At 48.7% G+C, this 23,550-nt stretch overlaps 2 protein-coding genes and 2 non-coding genes across 6 annotated transcripts in view; 1 reads left to right on the top strand and 3 right to left on the bottom strand.

The window, feature by feature from the left end:
* MPP1 (MAGUK p55 scaffold protein 1) overlaps positions 1-1,911 on the top strand; it is a 39,158-nt gene extending 37,247 nt beyond the window's left edge. The window contains exon 12 of the mRNA XM_036415755.2: positions 1,265-1,911. Within this exon, the coding sequence (XP_036271648.1) occupies positions 1,265-1,441 (177 nt within the window). The 3' untranslated portion in view covers positions 1,442-1,911. The remainder of the gene's footprint in view (positions 1-1,264) is intronic.
* A 2,136-nt stretch (positions 1,912-4,047) lies between these two features.
* On the bottom strand, positions 4,048-17,241 carry DKC1 (dyskerin pseudouridine synthase 1). Of its 3 annotated transcripts, none has more exons than XM_045573504.1 (15): positions 17,098-17,241; positions 16,291-16,358; positions 15,793-15,879; positions 13,823-13,914; positions 13,426-13,610; positions 12,586-12,650; positions 12,129-12,255; positions 11,764-11,894; positions 11,130-11,273; positions 8,658-8,778; positions 7,696-7,814; positions 6,885-6,988; positions 6,272-6,323; positions 5,366-5,518; positions 4,048-4,864 (listed from the first exon to the last, which is right to left on the bottom strand). In XM_045573504.1, exons 1-15 carry the CDS (start codon positions 17,111-17,113, stop codon positions 4,799-4,801), a joined length of 1,530 nt encoding a protein of 509 aa, XP_045429460.1. In that variant the 5' UTR covers positions 17,114-17,241; the 3' UTR covers positions 4,048-4,798. The 3 variants fall into 3 exon arrangements, with proteins under 3 accessions (XP_045429460.1, XP_036271646.1, XP_045429461.1); XM_036415753.2 differs by having other exon boundaries at positions 5,366-5,520; positions 6,277-6,323; positions 17,098-17,240; XM_045573505.1 differs by having other exon boundaries at positions 16,291-16,355; positions 17,098-17,190.
* Positions 6,506-6,629, bottom strand: LOC118706484. The gene has a single exon (XR_004984036.1). It is a non-coding gene; the product is annotated as a small nucleolar RNA SNORA56 (small nucleolar RNA).
* On the bottom strand, positions 11,433-11,567 carry LOC118706483. The gene has a single exon (XR_004984035.1). It is a non-coding gene; the product is annotated as a small nucleolar RNA SNORA36 family (small nucleolar RNA).
* Positions 17,242-23,550: the final 6,309 nt, after the last annotated feature.

Here is a 23,550-nt window from a genome sequence, read left to right as displayed (position 1 = left end):
CTGGCCAGGGGGAGGGGACATGGGCAGTTGGCCGGCCTGCCTGCTGGTCAAACTCCTGGTCGAGGGGACAATTTGCATATTAGCCTTTTATTATGCAGGATATACACTGAGTAGCCAGATTATGATGCATTCAGAGTTCACAATAATCTAGCCACTCAGTGTATATGTATGTTTTTATTTCAGAGAGGTAGAGAGAGGGAGGGAGATTGAAAAACCAGCTAAGGCCATTTGTATTGCCTTTTTAAAAACATGTTTTTATTGATTTCAGAGAGAGGGAGAGATAGAAACATTAATGATGAGAGAGAATCATCAGTCTGCCACCTCCTGCAGGCCTTCTACTGGGAATCAAGCCCACAACCGGGGCGTATGCCCTGATGGCGGAATGGAACCGTGACCTACTGGTTCCTAGGTTGATGCTCAACCACTGAGCCAGGCCAGCTAGGCTTGTATTGTCTTTTCTGTTAAGACCTGGTCATGTCCTTAGCGTATTGTTCTGTTGGGTTATCGGCCTTTCTCTTAGTGATTTCTAGGAACTCTATATTAGGGTAATTAGCCCTCGTGATATCAGTTGCAATCTCCTCCCCCCCCCCCCCCAATTTGGCATGCCTCTTGGTGTTTATCGCTCCAGAACCCTTTTTACTTTTACAAAAGTTAAATTATCTATCTTCACCGCCACTTGGTTCTGGGGCCTAGGAAGAGGCCCGGAGTTCTAAGTTGCAGTTACCCTTGTCCTGGGATCGCAGCTCTGGTGGTTGCAGAAATGGCTGTCCATGTTCAAGGGCAAGAGCTGGGAGATAGCTATCGGTCTTCCAGAGAGCTCTGATTAGCTTGAGAGTTAGAGATCCTCTGAGAATTATTCATAATTGCTTGCCTCGCTTCCAACATTCTCTTTGTTCCCTTCCAACATTCTCCACGTCTTCAGGGCTTGTCTCCAAGCAGGTGACTGAAAGCTAGGCAACAGTCACAACAGTCAACACCTGCTCAAAAGCTGTCACTGGCCCCACCAGCGTGGCTCAGTGGTTAAGCGTGGACCAATGGACCAGGAGGTCACCGGTTCGAGTCCCGGTCAGGGCACATGCCTGGGTGTGCAGGTGGCAATCAGTGATTCTCATCATTGATGTTTTTCTCTCTCCCCTTCTCCCTTCTTCTCCGAAATAAAATAAAATAAAATAATTTTTTTTTTTTTTTCAAAAGCTGTCACTAGCCCCTCTGGCTGGGCTTGACGCACCTGTTTCACCAGTGGCTGCTTCTCTCTCCTTTGCAGACGGAAGCCCTGCAGCAGCTGCAGAAGGACTCGGAGGCCATCCGCAGCCAGTATGCTCACTACTTTGACCTCTCCCTGGTCAACAATGGCGTGGATGAAATCCTTAAGAAACTGCAAGAAGCCTTCGACCAAGCGTGCCGATCTCCACAGTGGGTGCCCGTCTCCTGGGTTTACTAAGCTTGTAGAAATGGGGCTCCCGTATACTCTGCTCAGTATCTGGAACTCCACTCCCCTCGCTTTAAGACAAACAGGGTCGCTCCAGCTAGTGTTGTGTCCGCTTCCAGCTCTATGCAACTCTCCTAATTAGGCCAGTGGGTGGCAGTCTTACTCCCAACTCTTCAAGGGCTCGGCTCCGGTTTTCCTGCTGCATGGGGGCCCCACTGATTTTTCCAAAGAAATCTCTGGAAATTGGGGCAGAAGCACGACCCAAATGCAAATGCTAATCCAAGACGGTGCTCACGGCGAGAAAAAGCCTGGCCCCTGGCCCTCCGAAGCCTGCGCTCCTCCACCTGTAATCAGTCTTTCCTCTGAAGAAAGCCTTTTTTTTACTGCCTTTCTAAAACGCCAAAATGCAACAGCTGTGCAATAGGATGTCTGCTCTAGGAAAACCCTCAAAAAAGCAATAAAGAGATTACTGTGAAAATGCCGGTGACCTTGGAACTCTCTGGGTGTTTACTGGTACCCCAAGCCTCTGACTAGAGAGAAATGCCACCTGTTTTCAGCTCCTGGAGCAGTGGTTCTCAACCTTCCTAATTTTGCTACTGTTATGAACAACGTAAATATGTTTTCCGATGGTCTTAGGCTCTATGGCAGCGACCCACAGGTTGAGAACCACTAGCTGGGTCTACTAAGACCATCAGAACACCAGATATGTACATTACGATCTCTTAACAGCAAAGTTACAGCTATGAAGTAGCAGCGAATATAATTTTATGGCTGGGGGTCACCACGACATGGGGAGCTGCTTAAAGGGTTGTGGCATTAGGAAGGTTGAGAACCACTGTCCTGGAGGGATAGCATTGCCACCAGATGCCTCCCTCAGGTGTTGAGCCATCTTTTTTAAAAAATCTATTTTTATCGATTTTGGAGAGGGAGATAGAGCAATGACAAGCCCTTAACTAGTTTGGTTCAGTGAATAGACTAGAGCATCAGCCTGTGGACTGAACAAAAGGGTCCTGGATTCCATTCTGGTCAAGGGGATGTACCTTGGTTGTGGGCTCAGTCCCCAATAGGGGGCATGCAGGAGGCAGTTCCTATCCCTCTCCCTTCCTCTGTAAAAATCAATAAAATAATCATTGATCAGCTGCCTCCTGCAGACTAGGGATAAAGGGTCAGAATTATCCTACCTCTTATTTGGGGGGTAGGGTGCGCATGCACTGGGCAGGGCACAAATTGGTGCATTGAGGCAGGTATGTATACATGTACAAGTGCAACATATAAAAAGCACCGAGAGCATTGGTGTAAGACTGTCCAGTTTTGCTCCATGGGGAGATAAAGCAAACATTTTTGCTTCTGCTTGCACCGGCCTTGGTTATTTCTACTAAATCTTACCATTTTCCCCAAGTCACTCATTTTCTTTTTTTTTTCTTTTCATTTTTATTAATTTTATTGAGTATGGTCTCACATAATTGTCCTCATCCCCCCATTCCCATCCCAAACCCCTCCCCACATATGCCCCCACCCCCCCGTTGTCCATGGCCACTGGCTAGGCCCATATGCATGCACACAGTCCTTTGGTTGATCCCTTCCCCTTACCCCACCCCCCTCCCCTAGTCACTCATTTTCTTTCTCTTTATTCAAAGACATGGCTTTATTTAAAAACACATTTGTATTGATTTCAGAAAGGGAAAGGAAGGAACATCAACGATGAGAAACATTTGATTGCCTGCCTCCTGCATGCCCCCTACTGGGGATCACAATCTGGGCATATGAGCCAAACTGGGTCAGCCACAAGACATGGTTTTTGAGCACTCACATGACTGGCTGCCCAGGTTAAACTCTCAAGAGCTGAAATGAGGAACTATTAGGATTACAAACACATACCCTGGAAACCCCCAACACTGTCCCAAGGGTAGTGTCCACATAAGTCTTCACCCCAAACCCATCCCTGGCAGGCATTTAATTTCCTAATTCTGTGGTCACTCGGGGGGGGGGGGGGGGGCATAGGGGGTCCTTGCTGCATCTGGAGACTGCTCCCCATATTTGTTTCATGGGTTTTGGTACCAGATTGTAAACTCACCAAGCCCTTGATTCCTAAACTCAGCCATCACTCCCTCCCCAGGTTTTTGCCACGCACTGGCCCCCATCCAACTGAGTTGGAGCACTAAGTGTTTAGGTACTTAAAGGCCTGTCAAGATCTGGCTCTTTGCCAGGCCCTCGTGGCTCTGTGGTTGATCGTCAACCTGTTAAGCCAGGAGGTCACAACTCCAATTCCGGTCAGGTCAAAGGCCCAGGCTGCAGGCTCGCTCCTGTGTGGGGTGGGCAGGAGGCAGCCGATCAAGGATTCTCATCTATGTTTCTCTCTCCCCCGCTCCCGCTCTGAAATAAAATTAAAATGTTTTAAAAATCTGGCCCTTTCATGCTTCCTCGGGCTTTTCCCAGGCACCCCACCACCACCACCGCCCATACAGGGACACGCACACCTTCTGCCAGACACGTCGCATAATTAGCATCACCTTTCAAGTCTGACACAAAGGCCCCCGATTTTTAATCAAAGTACTTTACATTTTTGTTTTTGTTCTAGTTTGAGACCATCACCGATTAGAAAATCCAACAGGAATAGTTTAAAAAAAACATAGTAAGCAAACTTTAATAAGTAAAAATTACAACCACCTTTTCCCAGCAAGGACTGATTGCATCCTTTGAAAGAAAGAGGGTAGGAACAAGGGAATACAGTTTGGGTTTTGTCAGGAACACAGGTGGTCAGATGGACTGAGGTACATGTGACTGTACGCAAGCTGGAGTAACTGCGCCCGCTGCCAGGCCAGCGGAACAGGAGCAGCTGGAAAGACGGAAGACCTGGACTCGGGCCGTTGCCTGGGAGACACACGGAATAACAAAGGTGGCGCTGACACACTGTCCTGTCACACACTGGAGATTCACCCCAGCAAACATGGTTGTCCTATTCTTTTATTTCCTCTAAACCGTTTCCCTGTGCAATTATTATCGACTTTTTTTTTTACCAGAAGGGCATGGGGGAATGGCAGAAGCAGATGAGTAGAGGAGGATGGAGTTGGAACAGCTGTCCGGAAACAGCTGTGCTGGTTACCAGGCAGTGCAGGGTCCGAAGGCGGGGCTCCCCCACTCCCCCAAGGAGAGAAGTGGGGGTATCCAATCTGCCTCCTGCACCCGTATCCTTAAAACAGGACAAGATGGGATGACCACACCGGGTAACGTCACTCAGGTTTCGTCACTCAGGTCTCGGCTAGCTGCTAAAACGTGCCCAGCTCTCACCCTTGAAGAACCAAAGGAGCTATGTTTTCTCAGGCTTTCATTCTTCCTCCCAGCTGGGCACGGCGCCTACGGTGATCGCCACTAGTCAGAAACCACTTCCACTTTGATTTTCTTTTTCTTCTTCTTCTTTTTGGTGGCATCATTGTCCTGGGAGAGAGAGAGAGAGAAAGTTCACAGAACCTGTTAACGGAACCACTGCCGCTTTCCCAAAAGGAAATAAATCGGGGAAGCTCCACAGGCAGGATCTGTGAGGATGCCCCGGGTTCAACCATTTTTGAACGTAACAAAGCCCTGAGCTTGCCAAAACCGGTTTGGCTCAGTGGATAGAGCGTTGGCCTGAGGACTGAAAGGTACCGGGTTCGATTCCGGTCAAGGGCACGTACCTTGGTTGCGGGCTCATCCCCCAGTGGGGGGTTGCCGGAGGCAGCCAATCGATGATTCTCGCTCATCATTGATGTTTTTCTCTCTCTCTCTCCCTCTCTGAAATCAATAAAACTGTATTAAAAATAAAAATGCCAGGGCCTGTCTATGTACATCCTGCAGGATAGTGGGTATAAAAGGCACTCCAGTAATACGGCTCAGCTCCCCAGCTGACCCAACTGGCACCAACTGGGCAATTCAAACCACCCCGCGCATGTCTATACGCACCCCATCTGCCTGCTCGCCCGCATCCTCCGCGGCGGCTTTGGCCTTCTTCTTCTCCTTCTTCTTCTTTTTCTTCTCCTTTTCCTTCTCCTCCTTGACTGGCTCCGGAGACTCTGGCTCTGGCGAGGTCTCGTCACTCTCACTCTCTCGACTCCGCTGAGGAGACAGTGGAGCAAATGTTAGATCTCAGGCAGAAACGGATGGGAGAGGTTCGGGAAGTGAAAAGGTAAGAAAAGTCCCTCCCTGGGCACACAGGAGGTCCTTGAAGATTCCGAGACTGTCTCATCCACAAAGAGCAGGAAGCCGTTTTCCTGGAGGCCAGCCTCTCTAGGACCACAAGCTGGACTCTATGTCCCCGAGGGGCCCCCCGAGTCCTCAAAGGTGACAAGGCAGGAAAAGCTCCTCTAGACAGCTTGCTTCACGTCACTCGGCCACACGTCATCCTAAGCTGTGACGCCAGTGGTCCCCAACCCTGGGGAGCCAAGCTGTCCCTCTAAACACTGAACTGGTGCTGTCTGGGGAGAGCTCTCGGGTGGCATTGCTCCTGCCGAGTCCCGTATAGCTCCACGTGTTAGCCTCCGATTTCAACACACACGTGCGATCACTTGACCCGGGGTGGGGGTCAGGGTAACACGCATCCCCAACCCCTAGTTTCGGTGCTGCCTAAGCTGAGGTGGAAGATGAGGCCAGTCTGATCCCCGACTCCTGGAAGACACAACAGGCACCTGCAGAGCCCCCTGCAGGTAAGGACCCTGGGGCACAACACGTCATCTGAGCACCATGCACATATGAGGCGGAAGGCCCTGTCGGGCTGAGCCAGGATGCATGGCTGGCCTGCAGCCACCAGGATAAGCCACACAGAACCACTGCCCGCGGTGCATTCCAAACTAACCGCCACGTGCCCCGTACCTTAATCGGAGCCTTTATTGGTGTAGCAACTGCCTCTGTCTTCACGGCATCGCTGAAAGGAGAGGGAGCGTCGGGTTAGATTGGATGGAGCAGCGTCTGGGGAGGGACTGCTTCCCCCGCAGCCAGTCACAGGTATCTGGCTTAGAGAGCCTCTGCAGTGCCATTTGTGCCACAGGGCCTTTGCACATACTATTCCAGCTGCCTGGACTTTTCCCAGCTCAAACCATCTAATCCTTCCCTCTGGCAAGTCTAACGCCACCATCAGAATACTGACGCTGGACCAGGCAACTCACCACTCACTGTCGCAGATGGACGCCCTCTGAAGTCCCACGTGCCAGACTAGAAAGGGTAACTGCTGCAAAGCAACCTCCTCGCCCTACGGCCCAGGCCACATGAAGGGCCGCACGGGCTCCTTTGGTCCCACGTCTACCCCCTCCCCACAGTGTGTCATTGATGTGCCTGTCCAGGTGGCCAGCATGCTGCGTCCACCCCTCCGGGTTCCACATCCTCCTGTCCCCAGTGCTGCTGCCATCAGAGTTGGTGCACTCGAGCACGCAAATGCAGGCAAGCGTGCGTCTGCAGGCCCTGGGTGTCCACAGCGTCCTGCCCTCACCTGTAGTCAACGTACTCCTGTGTCCAGGCGGCGGGCGTGCTGGCTGTGGCCTTGCCGTGCTTGTCCAAAAGGCCCTGCTTGATCATCTGCTTCTTCTGACTGGCCTGGGGGACGTTAGGATTCCAACATCAGGACGGCGTCAGCACATACAGCAGGCTGACTGCCCGCACGCGGCCCAAATCAGGTTTCTCCCTGGTGTATTCTCACCTGGGCCCGAAGCTCCTATATACAGCACTCAGAATTCCCCCATTCTTGCCCTGGCCAGTGTTCCCAATGGTTAGAGCGTCAGCCCATGCGCCAAGAGGTCTCACATTTTGTTCCCAGTCAAGGGCACGTACCTGGGTTGCAGGTTTGAGGCCCTAGCCATGGTCAGGGTGTGGGAGGCAATCAATTAATGTTTCTCCCTCCTCCCTACAAATCTCTAAATAGCCTCAGGTGCGGATTAAGAAAAGCCAAACAAACAAACAATAACAAAAAACACACCCATTCTCTTTGATTGGCACCAGCACGGGACTTGGGACTTGGTAAGGGTCACGGGGCTTACAGCCTTAGAGAACCTCTGCAGTGCCATTTGTGCCGCAGGGCCTTTGCACATACTATTCCAGCTGCCTGGACTTTTCCCAGCTCAAACCATCTAATCCTTCTCAAATGACCCTCCCTTCCCCAGATCCCCTCACTGCAGACTCTTGAGGTGTCAGGCACCCCTGCACTCCTTGAGAAACCCTCACCTTGGCTGAAATCCACCATTCTAGCCGAGTGATGGCCATCTGCTTTCTCCCATCAGACTGAAATCTCGACTGGTCCCACTTACCTTTGGCCCCAAACCCCACTTGCGAGGGTAAGTGTCCCTTTCCATGATCACTCTCTTGATCTTGGCTACTATCCCATGGTCGCAGGTAGAGATCACTGCGGTGGTCATTAATGCAATAGCTGCAGGTGTCGAAGAGATAAAAGAATGGTTTAAGCCCAGCCAGTGTGGCTCAGCGGAACGAGGAGGTCTCAGTTCGATTCCGGTCGGGGCACATGCCCAGGTTGTGGGCTTGATCCCCAGGAGGGGGGGTGCAGGACACGGCTGATCAATGATTTTTTCCTCATCATTGATGTTTCTATCTCTTTCACCCTCTCCCATCCTCTCTGAATTCAATACACACACACACAGAATGATTTAAAGGGGCAAGACACAATAATTGCTAAGCCTGAATTCCACCGTTTTAAATGGCTTTTTAAAAGCTCTACTGCACATGTGTCACACAAGGCCCGAGGGCCAAATCCGTCCCGCCAGGCCTTGCAACGTGGCCCGCACCGCGCTGTCATCACTGAACTCCGCTGCGTTTCCATCACAATGACAGTTTATGACTGTTCAGTAAACCATTCGGCCCGCGATTTAGGCTGGATTTTAGATTTTGGCCCCTTCTCTGATTGAGTTCGACACCCCTACTCTACTGCCTTTAGGTTCCTTTGCTGAAGATGGACATATAGACAAGAAGTGGAATAAAGGCTCTTCATTGATAACCATTTATTCCCATTCTTCCAGATGTCCTCTTCTCATTAGAGAACCACGCTGCTGAGACACGGCCTCTAACAGCAGCCAGAGGGGTAAGGCAAACCCCTTCTACCTCCTCCTCGCCCGCGCCTGTCTGACATGGCCCTTGGCTGGGACCCCACCTACAGACCCTTGGCAATTCAGTGAGATCAAACCGAGGGGCCAGGATCGGGGGACCTGCTCTTCGGGCGCCTGGCTCGGATGGTGCAGGAGGGAGAGCGACCCCTTACCTATGCAGATGGCTTCCCCTTTGGTGGTGATGACCACAATCTCCTGGTTGACCTCGATGCCGTCCTCATATCGCAGCACACCCGGAAGCATGATCTTCGCCCCATAGCAGATGGCATTCACCTGCAAGGATGGCATCAACCCTGAGCGCCCCAGCCACTGCCTTTACCCCACACCAGAGACGAAGGGGAGGGGCCTTGGGCATCGCCCCACATGTGAAACCAATGGCTGCAATGAGCATGCGAAGGGACTCTGAGTGACAACCACACACTAGGACTTTAGCAGCTCCTCTGTCTGTGGAACTTAGGATATTTTCATTCTAAATCAATGCCTAGCCTTAGTTTCCCTTATTGCTCTTCTGTTCCTTAATGAGAGAAAACCTTAACAGAACTAGGAGACCTATCAGATCTACTGGGAGATTTGGATAGTGGTCAGAGCATAGGTTCCCAGAGGAACTCGCTAGCAAGATTACCAAGACCTATTGAACCACCTACCGTGTTTCCCGAAAATAAGACCTACTTACAGGTTTCCTTCTGAGTGAAATATAAGGCATCCCCCGAAAATAAGGCCCCCCTACCTCCCCTAGGCTCTGTCTCAGAATGCTATTGCTAAACATGAGAGATTTGGTCCACTGATTCTGAAAGAAATGGAGTCACAAGAAATTCACCAGGAAATTCAGGAATTGGATTGTTATGATGATGTTCCAGAAGATGATGACATGATTGTCATTGAATAAATGAGTAAATTCTTGATACTGTAGGATTCACAGTTTGTCTGGTTTGTGTTGACAACTACCGTTCTGCCGTACCGTATACAGGTAATAAATTTCCTTTATTTTCATTTAACAATAAATGTGTACCGTATTCTTCCTCATGGAAAAATAAGACATCCCCTGAAAATAAGACCTAGCGCATCTTTGGGAGCAAAAATTAATATAAGACACTGTCTTATTTTCGGGGAAACAGGGTACCTACAGGTTTTGGCATAACTTATAGGCCAACAGGTACGTGTTAAGGCCACCTCTCCCTGAGTTCAATGGCACTTAATGCATCCCGCTCCACCTGCTTTGTCCTAGCTAGATTTCTGCTGATGCCCATGAGTTCGATTCCTGGTCAAGGGTACAGACCTCGGTTGCAAACTTGATCTCTGGCCCCAGTCGGGGCGCATGCAGGAGGCAACCAATTGTTATGTCCCTCTCACATCAACATTTCTTTCTCCCCATTCTTCCTCCCCACCACTCTCAAAGAAAAAAAAAATCAATGGAAAAAATATCGAGTGATGATCTTTTTAAAAAAATTCTATATAACAGGATTTGAATATGAATGATAAACCTCAAATGATTTAATACAGAAATTTATATTCTTCAAAGTCAGAGAATCTTTTTGTTGCTACATAACGTTGGACAAAAACTTGGTTATGCAGCTGGGCACAAAGACAACCTTAATTTATAAAAGGCTCTTCTCTGACCATCAGAAATAAAAAGGCTATTTTTAAAATTCTGGACTACTTGGAAGGGAAGTAACTTATCTTTGAAGCTCTATAGTCTTAACTTTTTATCCCCATCAAAACAACCTTTTCTTGCAGCAATTTAAATACAATCCGTTTATTACACACATGTAGAACTACCAGGTATGGAAAGCAAATTCCATGGACCACAGATAGTATATTTCTTGAAGCAAGTTACTTTGGGAAAACGCTTAGGTAAATGTTTAATTAAGTTGCCTTACTTAAAAGTAGAATTAGACCTAGCATTAAACTTTTACTTTAATTCAGTATATTTGGTTCTGATTTAATAAAAGTTAATCATAAAAGCTTCATTAAAAAAAAAAAAAGAGGAAGCCGAAACTAGTTTGGCTCAGTGGATAGAGCATCGGCCTGTGGACTGAAAGGTCCCAGGTTCGATTCCGGTCAAGGGCATGTACCTTGGTTGCAGACACATTCCCAGTAGGGGGTGTGAGGAGGCAGCTGATCGATGATTCTCTCTCATCGAAGTTTCTAACTCTCTATCCCCCTCTCTTCCTCTCTGTAAAAAAAAAATCAATAAAATATATTTTAAAAAAAAAAGGAAAAAGAACCCAGTGTACAATCTACAAAACAAAAAGCAGAAACCCCAAGGAATTTGAGTTGACGTCATGTTTCACCTCTTTAAAAAGTTGTCAGAACACGGACATCTGCCGAAACTGGTTTGGCTCAGTGGATAGAGAGTCGGCCTGTGGACTGAAAGGTCCCAGGTTGGATTCCGGTCAAGGGCATGTGCCTTGGTTGCGGGCACATCCCCAGTAGGGGGTGTGCAAGAGGCAGCCGGTCGATGATTCTCTCTCATCCATGTTTCTAACTCTCTATCCCTCTCTCTTCCTCTCTGCAAAAAAATCAATAAATTAAAAAAACAAAAACAAACAAAAAAAAAAAAACACGGACATCTCAGCTGTGAAGTCACGCTTTGTCCGAACGTGGACTTGACACCCAGAACTTACTGCGCTGTCTTTCATAACCAGCCGTTTATGAGACGTCAGCAGCTTTTCCAAAGGGTAGACCACTCGCCGCAGGTAACTCTCGTCCTTGTGGTTATCATACAGCCACTGGGCGTCCAGCACGTCGTGCATTGTCACCATGTGGTCCTGGAAGAGCAGCCACGTGTGAAAATTATTCACTGTCCTTGGATCTCTAATAGCACAACAGACGCCAAACTTCGGAAGGAACAGAGTCTTCTGCTAACCCAAGCTCATTAGTCTTCGGTCCCCTTTAACCTGCTGATATATTTCCACCTGAGCAAGCATTTTTGTAGGCCGGGAGGTAAGTGAATAGAACAATGTTTTTCTATCCGGTCATCTCCCCTGGCCCGTGTTTCAGTGTCCCAAAGTTTAATTAACAGAACAGGGAAGTTGCCCTGGACTGAACTCAACACTTTGGAAATTGCCTTTTCCTGGCGTTCCACCAGGAGCTAGAATATACAGGGTGGGGCAAAAGTTGGTTTACAGTTGTGTGGGAAATAGTACAGTAATCACTAAATAATAAACTGTTTCTTGTACCCACAACTGGACACCTACTTATGCCCCGCCCTGTATCAAGTACCAGCTCTAAAACTGCTAGGCCCGTGACAGCGTGTACCTTCTCGCTCATGACTCCGGAACGAATCCGCCGAAGTTCCTGCATCTGACCGCCAACTCCCAGCAACAAACCAAGGTGCACGCACAGCGTCCGAATGTAGGTGCCGGCCTCGCAGCTCACCCAAAAGATTCCTAAAGCACACACACAGAAGTGGCCCACATCTTCCAGAGTAAACCACCAGCAGGTGAAAACCCCGAGTTATTCTCCATCTGAGCCAGAGAGGCTGAAGATGAAAGACATGGGCCATGACGGCGCCATATACTAAAGGACATCTACTCTGAACAACAGAGTATAATTCGCAAGAACCCATCTCCACCCATGCATGCCCTGCCTATAACCGAGCCCCCCCAGGCCTGGCAACCCACCTAATCTTCTTTCGGGGTCATACTCGACCATCTTGCTCTCGTAGATGGTCCGCACTCGGAGCTGCCTCTTCACTGCGGCGATAAGTGGGGGGCGCTGGAATAAGGCGCCGGTCAGAGTTTCTAGGGCCTGCGAATAAGCACAAACCAACGCAACTCATTGCATGGACTCTCCAGTAACATCAAAGGGCATTATGTGGGGGAGCTGGAGGTCACAACTGAAACACACAAGATTCCTGTCAATCACTTAAGGTCAACTCCACGAGGATGGCTCAGTGCTGAAGCGGAAGAAACATCGCCGGAAGTGCCCCTGCCACCTTAGTCACCAGTCCAGGCTGCGAAGGCAGCCCGCTCAAAGGGGCACGCGAGAGGCCAGCCGGGAAAGCTGGCCTGTCTGCACATGCCTAGGGCTTCAAAGATCCAAGTCACCAAGACATGCCCTCCCTAGAATTCCACTTACCCTAGCCAGCTGAGTCCCCCCTTCAATAGCATTGTGCAGCCGGACAATTCCCACATACTCTTTGCCTGAAAAATGACAAAAGAGTAGTCAGGTGTGGCCACTGACTTTTCTGTATTTTTTTTTTTTATATTCTCCTATCTCGTCGCTCCTATTTTGTGCAGCAGGAAAAGCAGGCGATTGGACCTTGTTGTTCCTGGAAGATTTGCATTAAGACCCATTTCCCGGTGCAGGTGTGGGAAAGGCATGCAGACACAAGGACAGCCGGCCTGGGAAAAACTCTGCAAGGTCAAGGTAGAGAATCCTCCCAGCTGAAAATGCGGGAAGAGAACTTTCTTTCTTTTTAATCCTCACCCTAGGATATTTTTCCAATGATTTTTAGAGTGAGTGGAAGAGAAAGAAGACAGAAGTATCATTGTGAGAGAAATGCAGATTAGTTGCCTTCTGCACCCGCCCTGATCAGGGCCCCAGGCCCGGGAGGAGCCTGCAAACTGAGGTATGTGCCCTTGACCAGCATCGAATCCAGGATGCTTAGCTGATGCTCTATCCACTGAGCCAAACTGGCTAGGGTGGGAAGGGCTTTTTAGACAGAAGTCAGATGAGCCCGGAGTGATGAGCTAGACTGCCTCAGTGCTAGGAGCAGACATGGCTAGCTCCATGTACACACGCATGTAGTAACCTAGCACTCTGAGAAAAGGCAGACAAGTAGCACAGAAGGCACTCAGAAAAGTAGGATTTTTTTTTTAAACTAATGAAGAAATCGATTTCAAGAGCCAAAACGTGGAAGGGAAAAGAAACACGGAAAACCTTCCAGTGGCCATGAGCCACCTCTCCCACACATACCTGCACTCTGCTGCGATTTTACCAAGCGGGTGGCTCGTTCTATGCACACGATTAAACAGCCGGTCACTTTGGGGTCCAGAGTACCGCTGTGTCCTGTCTTCTCCACCCGAAGTATCCGTCGGATCCAGGCTACCACCTCGTGGGAAGAGGGGTTAGAGGGCTTGTCAAGATTAATGAACCCTGTCCTAGAATGGAAAAAAAAATGACTGGGCATCGGTTCTGGTCCCCTAAGCGCAACGGAACCCGAAGAGGAAAAGAGAATCCCCCTGGGTCCCGGCGAGGAGATTTAGGGCAATCCCATTCTAAGATGCCGCTCCCTCCTTAAATAACTGATGCCAAAAGGTGACATTATAAATAGAACAGAAGTAAGAACGGCGCTCGCTCCAAACAGACTTACCTGATATAATCGCCGATCTCCCTCTTCAGAGGATTTGAGCCACAAGGAAGAGGTGTATAGTGTGTTGTCCTTATATTTAGCTTATCAAAATTCTAGAAAGCAACGATATTAACACAGAAGAAACTATTGATACATGTCAAACAAGAAATGAGCACCCACCATCCATTGTGATATGGTTCCTCTTCAAGCTCACAAACATGATTCTGCTCCTATATTTTCGTTATCTGCTGTGACAGACTGCAAAGCCTCCTTCTAGACCAGAAAAATTACCTACTCAGGGGCAGTAAGACAAAGGTGATCGGTCAGACTGGGCTTCACTATGCAGGTGTATGAATCAAGTGTGGACTAGCTTTTTCTTTCTTTTTTTTTTTTTTAAAATATATTTTATTGATTTTGTACAGAGAGGAAGGGAGAGAGATAGAGAGCTAGAAACATCGATGAGAGTCATCGATAAGCTGCCTCTTGCACACCCCCCACTAGGGATATGCCCGCAACCAAGGTACATGCCCTTGACAGGAATCGAACCCGGGTCCCTTCAGTCCCCAAGCCGACGCTCTATCCACTGAGCCAAACCGGTCTCGGCTGGACTAGCTTTTTCAAAGGGACAAAACCCAGCCAAGTCGGGGAGGACTGGCAGCAATGTTTCTCAAACGCACCTAGCTCGTTCTTCCTCCAAATGCTCCTCTCTGTCTGTCTCATGTCTGCTCCTTGTTACTCTCCTTTCTGAGGCGCGATCACTGGTCTGAAAGCACTCACCACCTTTCATATCGCCTGCCCCGCGTTTAGTTTTCTTATGGCGTTTACCACAAACAGAAATTCTTTTAAACCATTGCCCACCCCTGGATTGTAAGTTCCAGTCGAGACATTGCCTAGCAGGCTCACTAGCATATTCCCAAGGCCTGCAATAGAAAAGCAGATTCTGTCCAAACGGCAGGCACATCTGGCTGCGCAGAAACTCAACTGTGTTGAATTCCAGAAGCAAAGTTCATTCCTTTCCTGTCTATGTTTTATTAAACACCTTGTCAAGCCGGGACCGGTTTGGCTCAGTGGATAGAGCGTTGGCCTGCGGACTGAAAGGTCCCGGGTTCGATTCCGGTCAAGGGCATGTACCTTGGTTGCGGGCACATCCCCAGGAGGGGGTGTGCAAGAGGCAGCTGATCGATGGTTTTCTCTCATCGATGTTTCTGACTCTCTATCCCTCTCTCTTCCTCTCTGTGAAAAAAATCAATAAAATACATTTTTTTAAAAAAATAAAAAATAAATTTAAAAAAATAAAAAAAATAAAACACCTTGTCAAGGCGTGTTCTCAGGAACCTCTTCTATCTTAACCTTTCCTCCCAATCTCAGAGCTGGTGCCTACCCAGTCCTTTATGAAACGTGTAATTCAACTCAAGCACTAAAGTAGTCCTACTCCATGTGTGGCCCTCAAACTGGTACCAGTCGGTCAAGTGAAGTACAAAAACCAAGAACGAATTGCTTATAAACTTTGATAGCAATTTGATGTTGTTTTGACATTTTAACTGTATTCTAGGACTGTGCTGAGCACACTGGAAATGAAAACAAACAAACAAACAAACCTGGTCCTTCATCTCAGATCTTGAGAAACACTGCTTTTAGACTATCACCTGGCACTTCTAAAAGTGAAGGATGCTAGCATTAAGAACTCTTAAGGGCCCTAGCCGGCTTGGCTCAGTAGATAGGAGCATCAGCCTGCAGACCAAAGGGTCCCAGGTTCGATTCCAGCCAAGGGCACTTGCCTAGGTTGCAGGTTCAATCCTTAGTAAGGGGCGTGCAGGAGGAAGCCCATCAATGATTCTCTCTTCATTGATGTTCTATCTCTCTCTCCTTCTCTCTTTCTCTCCCAAATCAATAAAAAATGCTTTTAAAAAAGAACTCTTAATGAACTGTTGAACCTTTAGAAATAATATAAAAACCAGGCACTGGCCTCATGCACAATCTTAGCCACATACCTTTAGCAACAGGGGCCATTGAGACGTGTCCAGCTGAGCCACTTTGGATTCAGGTTTGATAAGAAATTCTCCAACGTGTTGGATTTCCTTTCAAGGACAGAAACACACTCTATTAGACTTCCCACTGGATTCTGCACAATTCCATCATTACCACCAAAGCCTATGCCCCTTCAACAGGAAACCAGTCTAGGCCTCTTCCCTGAGACCCACAAGGGAAAGAGAAGAGATAAGCCAGGACCTCAGAAGGGTCTGGGTATTTAAAGAGAAAGAGGGATGGTTGGTCTGTAGGTGGAATAAGAAAGAAATTTTCAGGGAAAGCAGTTGGTCTGGCCAACACAACTTGGTGAGCTGTAGGTGATGGTAGACTTAGGTTGGCTGGGGTCTTGTACAAAGACCACCCAATTCTGACCCATTCCTTCAAAACCTCTGCAAAGAGTTAAACTTGTTACCTAAGTTTTGCTTCTAGTCAAAACAAAGTTAAGACATATTCCTACTCACTGCAACATCTTCTTCTGGTAACGACTTGGACTCTTTTTTCTTTTTATGCTTCTTGGGCATAGTAACTGCTGGAAAACAAACAGACACGAGATTTGAGAGTTCTTTCCGAAAATAAAAGCAATGAAGTTTAAAACAGAGAAGGAACCGGGGCAGGTAGGCAATGGATGCTTGGTCTACCATTACTTGGGAAAACAAAGTGCGTCAGGCCAAACGCGCGGGTTGCGTGGCTCAGTAACAGATTAGATGAGGTCGCACGTGTCAGCTCCCATTACGTTCACCACGTGGCGGGGCTCCCTACGCTGCAGATGCGCTCGGGCCCGCGTGCCCGAAAGTTCCATAAGTGCCTCCTTGACTACCCCCGCGTGCTTGTGACCTCCAGAACTTTCTTGCGTGGCAAAGCTCCGCCCGAGTCCCTCCACCACTCTGCATCGCACCCACTGCGACCATCCTTTCCTCCCCTGCCCCGGAGCGCTGCCGGAAGCACCGGGCTCCTGGTGCACGCAGCAGGGCCGTCGCCTTTCGCAGGCGATCCCGGGCCCTAAGAAGGTTGTGCTGTCAGCGGGAGGCCCGAGCCTCGTAGCGCCGGCTCATCGCGAGGGCCTCCCGCGTTCTTGCCCTAAAGCCGCGGAGCCAAGGCCAAGAGCAAGGCTGGCAGGAGGCTCGGCAGCGACCCGAGCCGCGCGGGGCAACTGGAGCTAACGGGGAGCTCCGACTGCGACGCCGGCCCCCGACCCAGGACCTCCGACGCAGCAAAGCTGGCCCCAGACGGGAAAACAGCCAGAGCAATCGTGACGGAACGACCCCTACCTTCCATATCCGCCATGTTCCCCGGCAGAGCGTGCAAGCCGCGTGAGCCACCTCCAAAAGAGCGACTCTAGATTCCCACCGCCCAGAGGCCCCGCCGCTAGGCCCCGCCCACCTGCGCGCCTCCCCGTGCGTGCCGCGCCGCGGGGCGGGGCCAGGATGAAGGGGCCCGTGGCGCGCGCGGGCCACTTGCGCAATCTCATTGGCTGGCTTCTTCCCCGCGGTGGCGCGCCTGCGCCCGCGCGTGCGCTCTGGGTCGCGGCCCCCGCCCTTGGCAGCTGGGCTGGGAAGCGCGCAGACCCCGCAGGCAGCGCGTAGCCTGTGGGCGTGGCTTCGCTGGGTTTAACCCAGACTTGGGCACCTGGGCACCCCGCTGGGTACTCCGTTCACGGTAGCTCGTTGCTGCCTCTCGCCGGCCCTTTAAGGTCACTATCGGATCTGTCCCGATAGAAAAAGGAAGACGTTAAGGTAAAGAGAGGTTGAAAGCCCTTTGCTACTTGCCGTTTCTCAGGCAGCAGCGGAGTCGCTGGCCAATAGGAATGGAGTGCGAGCCACTCGTGGGCTTTTAAATTTTCTGGCAGCCACACGGAGACAAAAAGTAAAAAGATAGAGTTGAGAACTATTTTAAAGATACATTTATTTAATCCAGACATCCATAATATTATTTCAACATGTAAGCAATACACAATACTATGAATGGGGATATTTTAAGTGGGGGGGTTCTTAACCTTGCCTCTCTGAACGTGATGGATCCCTGGTTACTTATTTTTTAAAAATATATATTTTATTGATTTCAGAAAGGAAGGGAGAGGGACAAAGAGATAGAAACGTCCATGATGACAATCATTGATCAGCTACCTCTTGCACGCCCGCTCCTGGGATGAGTCTGCAACCAGGGCATGTGCCCTTGACAGAATTTGAATTGAGGACCCTTCAGTCCACAGGCTGACGCTCTATCCACTGAGCTAAACCAGTTAGGGATCTAGTTATTTCTTTATTGCCATTATCTTTTCTAATGAGTTGCTGCTGACAGAAGAGGGCAGTTATTGCTTTTCTTCCAATCCTCCTCTGCCAACCAAAAGAATAGAAAAATTTCCATTTTATTTTACTGTGGCTTAAAAAAAAATGCTTGCTGAAACCGGTTTGGCTCAGTGGATAGAGCGTCAGCCTGAGGACTGAAGGGTCCCAGGTTCGATTCCAGTCAAGGGCATGTACCTTGGTTGCGGGCACATCTCCAGTAGGGGGTGTGCAGGAGGCAGCTGGTCGATGACTCTCTCATCGATGTTTCTAACTCTTTGTACAAAGTCAATAAAATATATTTGGGGGGAAAACACGAAAAACAAATGCTTGGTTTTTTTCTCAGATAACTTTTACTCTATCAAGAATTTATTTTGGTATGTGCCAAGGTAATGATAATTATTTAAATTTACTTTTTATAGATAACCAAAGCTGCCAGTACCAAACAACTCATGAGCAGTTTATTACTTCCCCCATTATTTTATAATATCCCATCAGTACATGTTTGGCTGAATAGGTTTGAAGTATTCATTGGTGGTTCTTTTATGGGGTTCATCTTTCTCCAACACTCATCTGATCTGTTAGCAAAACCTGTCATCTTTGCTTTCAAAAAAGATGCAGAGCCGGGTCAGCATTGCTCAGTGGTTGAGCATTGATCTATGAACCAGGAGATCACTGGTCGATTCCTGATCCTGGCACATGGCTGGGTTGCGAGTTTAGTCCCCAGTGGGGGTGAGGGTGAGGGATGAAGCCGATCTATAATTCTCTCTCATCATTGATGATTCTCTCTCTCCCTTTCCCTTCCTCTCTGAAATCAATAAAAATATTTTTTTAAGAGAGATGCAGCTCTAACTGGTTTGGCTCAGTGGATAGAGCATTGGCCTGCAGTCTGAAAGGTCCTAGGTTCGATTCTGGTCTCTTGTACCTTGGCTACGGGCACATCCCCAGTAGGGAGTGTGCAGGAGGCAGCTGATCAATGTTTCTCTCTCATCCATGCTTCTGACTCTCTATCCCTCTCCCTTCCTTTCTGTAAAAAATCAATAAAATAGCCTTAATCAGTTTGGCTCAGTGGATAGAGCATCGGTCTGTAGACTGGAAGGTCCCAGGTTAGATTCTGGTCAAGAGCATGTACCTTGGTTGTGGGCACATCTCCAGTAGGGGGTGTGCAGAGACAGCTGATCCATGTTTCTTTCTCATCGATGTTTCTGACTCTCTATCCCTCCTCTCTATAAAAAACATCAATGAAATATATTTTTTAAAATGAATTTTAAAAATTTGAAAGAGAGAGAGATGCAGAATCTAATGGTTTTTTTCACTGTTCTCACTGCTGTCACCGTAGTCCATGTCATCATTATGGCTCTCTTAGATTGTTTTTCAGTGGCCTCCTGCAGTTCCCTTTTCTCCTTTTTCCAAATATAGTGTCTTGTCAACACAGCAGCCGGAAAGAGCCATTAAATGCTAAGTCAGGCCATCTCTGCTCAAAGCCCTTCAATGGCTTTCCTTCTGTAATGGGGTGAGGAGTGGGCCCTCAAAAGATCTGTACTAACTCATGGAGCCTAGGAGTGCGGCCTTATTGGGAGGAAGGGTCTTTGTAGATACAATGAAGTATCTCAAGATGAAATCGTCCTGGATTACCCAAGTGGCCCCAAATCCAACAACCAATCTCCACAGAAGAGAAGGGAACAAACAGAAGAGAAAGCCAGGTAAAGATGGATGCACCTAGCTGGTGTGGCTCAGTGATTGGAGCGTTGGCCTGCAGACTCAAGGGTCCCAGGTTCCATTCCGGTCAAGGGCATGTACCTTGGTTGTGGGCACATCCCCAGTAGGGAGTGTGCAGGAGGCAGCTGGTCGACGTTTCTCTCTCATTGATGTTTCTCTCTGTCCCTCTCCCTTCCTCTCTGTAAAAATCAATAAATATATATATATATATATATATATATATATATTTTAAAATCAATAAAATATATTTTTTAAAAGTTAAAAAAAAAAAGACGGAGGCAGAGATTGGAGTGATTGCCATCTCCGGCCTGGATGACTGTGAGAGAATAAATTTCTGTTGTTCACAGCCACCCAGTGTGGGGTCAGGTGTTAACAGTAGCCCCGGAAACTCAAGTACCATCTCACTAAGAGCTGTTCAGGATACTGCAGGCACATTCTTCCCTCTTCCTTAATATACTTTGTTTATTGTCTGTCTCTTCACAAGAACATTAACTTTATGAAGCCAGGAAATGTTTATTTTTATTTTTTTAATATATTTTATTGATTTTTTACAGAGAGGAAGGGAGAGAGATAGAGAGCTAGAAACGTCGATGAGAGAGAAACATCGACCAGCTGCCTCTTGCACACCCCCTACCAGGGGATGTGCCCGCAGCCAACATACATGCCCCCGACCGGAATCGAACCCGGGACCTTTCAGTCCGCAGACCGACGCTCTATCCACTGAGCCAAACCGGTTTCAGCTGTTTGTTTCTTTTCAAAATACCTTTTTATTGATTTCAGAGAGGTAGGGAGAGGGAGAAAGAGAGAGAAATATCAGTGATGCTGAGAGAACATGGATCAGCTGCCTCCTGCACGCCCCGCAGTGGGCATCCAGCCCACATCCCGGGCATGTGCCCTGATCTGGAATCAAACCTTGACCTCCAGGTTCAAAGGTCGATGCTCAACCACTGAACCATACTGGCTGGGCGATTTTGTCTATTTTGTTCACTGCTCTATACTTAGCTCCTAGAAGATGCTCAGTAAATATTGGTTGAATTAATCTATATATTTAAAAAAAATATATTTTATTGATTTTTTTTTTACAGAGAGGAAGGGAGAGGGATAGAGTCAGAAACATCGATGAGAGAGAAACATCGATCAGCTGCCTACTGCACACTCCCTAATGGGGATGTGCCCGCAACCAAGTACATGCCCTTGACTGGAATGGGACCCAGGACCCCTCAGTCAGCAGGCCGACACTCCATCCACTGAGCCAAACCAGTCAGGATGAATCTATATCTTTTTGTTTGTTTGTTTGTTTGTTTTGTTTAAAATATATTTTTATTGATTTTTTTCCAGATTGGGACAGAGAGCCACAAACATTGATGAGAGAGAATCACCAATCAGCTGCCTCTTGCACACCCCCTACCAGGGACATGCCCGCAACCAATATACATGCCCTAGACCGGAATCGAACCCGGGACCCTTCAGTCCGCAGACCGACGCTCTATCCACTGAGCCACACTGGTTTCGACATGAATCTATATCTTTTTAACCCAGAAACTTGATGGATCTTTCCTCCCCAGCAGGATCTTCTCCTCCCATTCTGATGTAGCTGATCCTGCCTTTCTTGGAAACTTATATTATCCTGGTCCCTTGCTGAGCAAGGGGATGCCAATTCTTCCTGTGCCCAACTCCTCCATCCCTCATTGTCTCAATCCCAGCTCGCAGGGAGGTGGGAATGGAGGGATGAAGTTGTCATGTGCACCCCACTGGCGCACCCCTTAACTGCATTCCCTGAGAGGGCTCAAAGGACATTCCTTTCACCAAAACACTTAGACCAGTGGTTCCCAACAGGCGCCCACGCCCACAGGGGGAAGCAATTTGATTTTTAAGGGGACAATTTGAGAATGAGTTAACGGTAAATTTTTTTTATTATATTTTATTGATATTTTACAGAGAGGAGGAAGGGAGAGAGATAGAGAGCTAGAAACATCAATGAGAGAGAAACATCGACCAGCTGCCTCTTGCACACCCCCCACTGGAGATGTGCCCGCAACCAAGGTACATGCCCCTGACCAGAACCGAACTTGAGACCCTTCAGTCCGCAGGCTGACACTCCATCCACTGAGCCAACCGGTTTCGGCAGGAGTTCACTTTTTAAAAAAATATATTTTTATTTATTTCGAGAAGAAAGGAGAGGGAGAGAGATAGAGAAACATCAATGATGAGAGAGAATCATTGATTGGCTGCCTCCTGCACGCCTCACACTGGGATGGAGCCTGCAACCTGGGCATGTTCCCTGACTGGGAATATAACTATGACCTCCTGGTTCATAGGTTGACGCTCAACCACTGAGCCACACAGGCTGGGCAGGAGTTGACTTTTTGAATAATAAGAATTATATGTCGGGGGGGGGGGGGGAGTCGGGGGAGGAGGACATGGCCACAAAAAGGTTGGGAACCACAGGCTTAGACATACTTTGGTGAAGGTTCTGGAAAACTAGTCTGGGAAAGGAGGCAGGCAGCATTGTCATGGAAACAGGCTTGCACTCCCCTTGGGAATGATGGGACCCTGGAGCGGCAGAGGCCATCCAGTGGCATTAAATCTCAGAGAAACACAATGGGTATTCAGACAGGTAGCAGACTGGCAGCAGAAACCCAATAGTGGCTCCCCATGCATCTCTGGGGGTGGCTAATTGATCATATTATCCTGTCAATAGGCCTCCTGTAGCGGGCCATCATGTCTATAACCCCAACAACCAACAACCAACAACAAAAGCTCTGGGTGTGGTGAATGGCAGCTTGCCTCATATGGGACATCCTGGTCCTTCCTCAATTCCCAGACCCTGTCAGTTCCCAGGCTGGGGGCCCTTCAGTGCAGGTACATCTGACACTACAACTAGGTTTTAACCCTTTCTCCTACTTCCCCCCAGAACATAGAATGTCACTGTGACCCACTGGTCAGAAATGGAGTCTTTGTCCATGTACCTTTCGGTGTGGACCCCCGTGGCTCTGTCCCCAGTTCCTCTTTGCATCATCGGAATAAACACAATTGGCTGATGGAAAAATTCCCCCAGGGGCTCCCTGACTCCAGGGCTGAGGATAATTTTGAACAGAAAGGTCAAAAGGACCCCCCTCCACCCCCACTCCCACACTGTCCTTCAGTGCTCTGGCCCATTAGCATAATTAAGTCCCCAGGGGGCTGACTTGATCATCTCATTGTCTCCCGAGGCATCCCACTGGCTGGTCCATGGCATGAATGACATCATGCTGACTGGGCCTGGTGCATAGGAAGTAGCAAATATTTCACCACAGGATGAGAGAAAAGCCCCAGGAACTTCCAGGGGCCCAGCACCTCTGTGAAGTTTCGGGGCATCCAGTGCCCTGAGGCACATCCAGATGGTCCCTCTAAAAAGAAAGAAACAACTCCCTGTACCACAACCCTACTGCCACTGAGAAAGAAGCAGCCCGGCCAGTGTGGCTCAGTGGTTGAGTGTCGACCTCTGAACCAGGAAGTCAGTTCGATCCCAGTCAGGGCACATGCTCGGGTTGTAGGCTCGATCCCCAGTGTGGGGCATGCAGGAGGCAGCGAATCAATGATTCTCTCTCAGCATTGATGTTTCTATTGCTCTCTCCCTCTCCCTTCCTCTCACTGAAATCAATAAAAGCATATTTCCCCCTAGCTGGTTTGGCTCACTGGATAGAGCGTGGGCCTGCGGACTGAAAGGTCCCAGGTTTG

This window comes from Pipistrellus kuhlii, unplaced genomic scaffold (assembly GCF_014108245.1).
Source record: "Pipistrellus kuhlii isolate mPipKuh1 unplaced genomic scaffold, mPipKuh1.p scaffold_m20_p_51, whole genome shotgun sequence".
Taxonomy (NCBI): domain Eukaryota; kingdom Metazoa; phylum Chordata; class Mammalia; order Chiroptera; family Vespertilionidae; genus Pipistrellus; species Pipistrellus kuhlii.
This window is presented reverse-complemented; position numbering and strand designations above follow the sequence as displayed.

Excerpts from the sequence above, each read along its gene's own strand:
- DKC1 (XM_045573504.1), bottom strand. Across the intron at positions 11,895-12,128 it reads TGACCCCGAAAGAAGATTAG|GAATCTTTTGGGTGAGCTGC; the intron begins GTGGGTTGCCAG and ends TGTGTGCTTTAG. Across the intron at positions 11,274-11,763 it reads CCGGAGTCATGAGCGAGAAG|GACCACATGGTGACAATGCA; the intron begins GTACACGCTGTC and ends CTGCTCTTCCAG.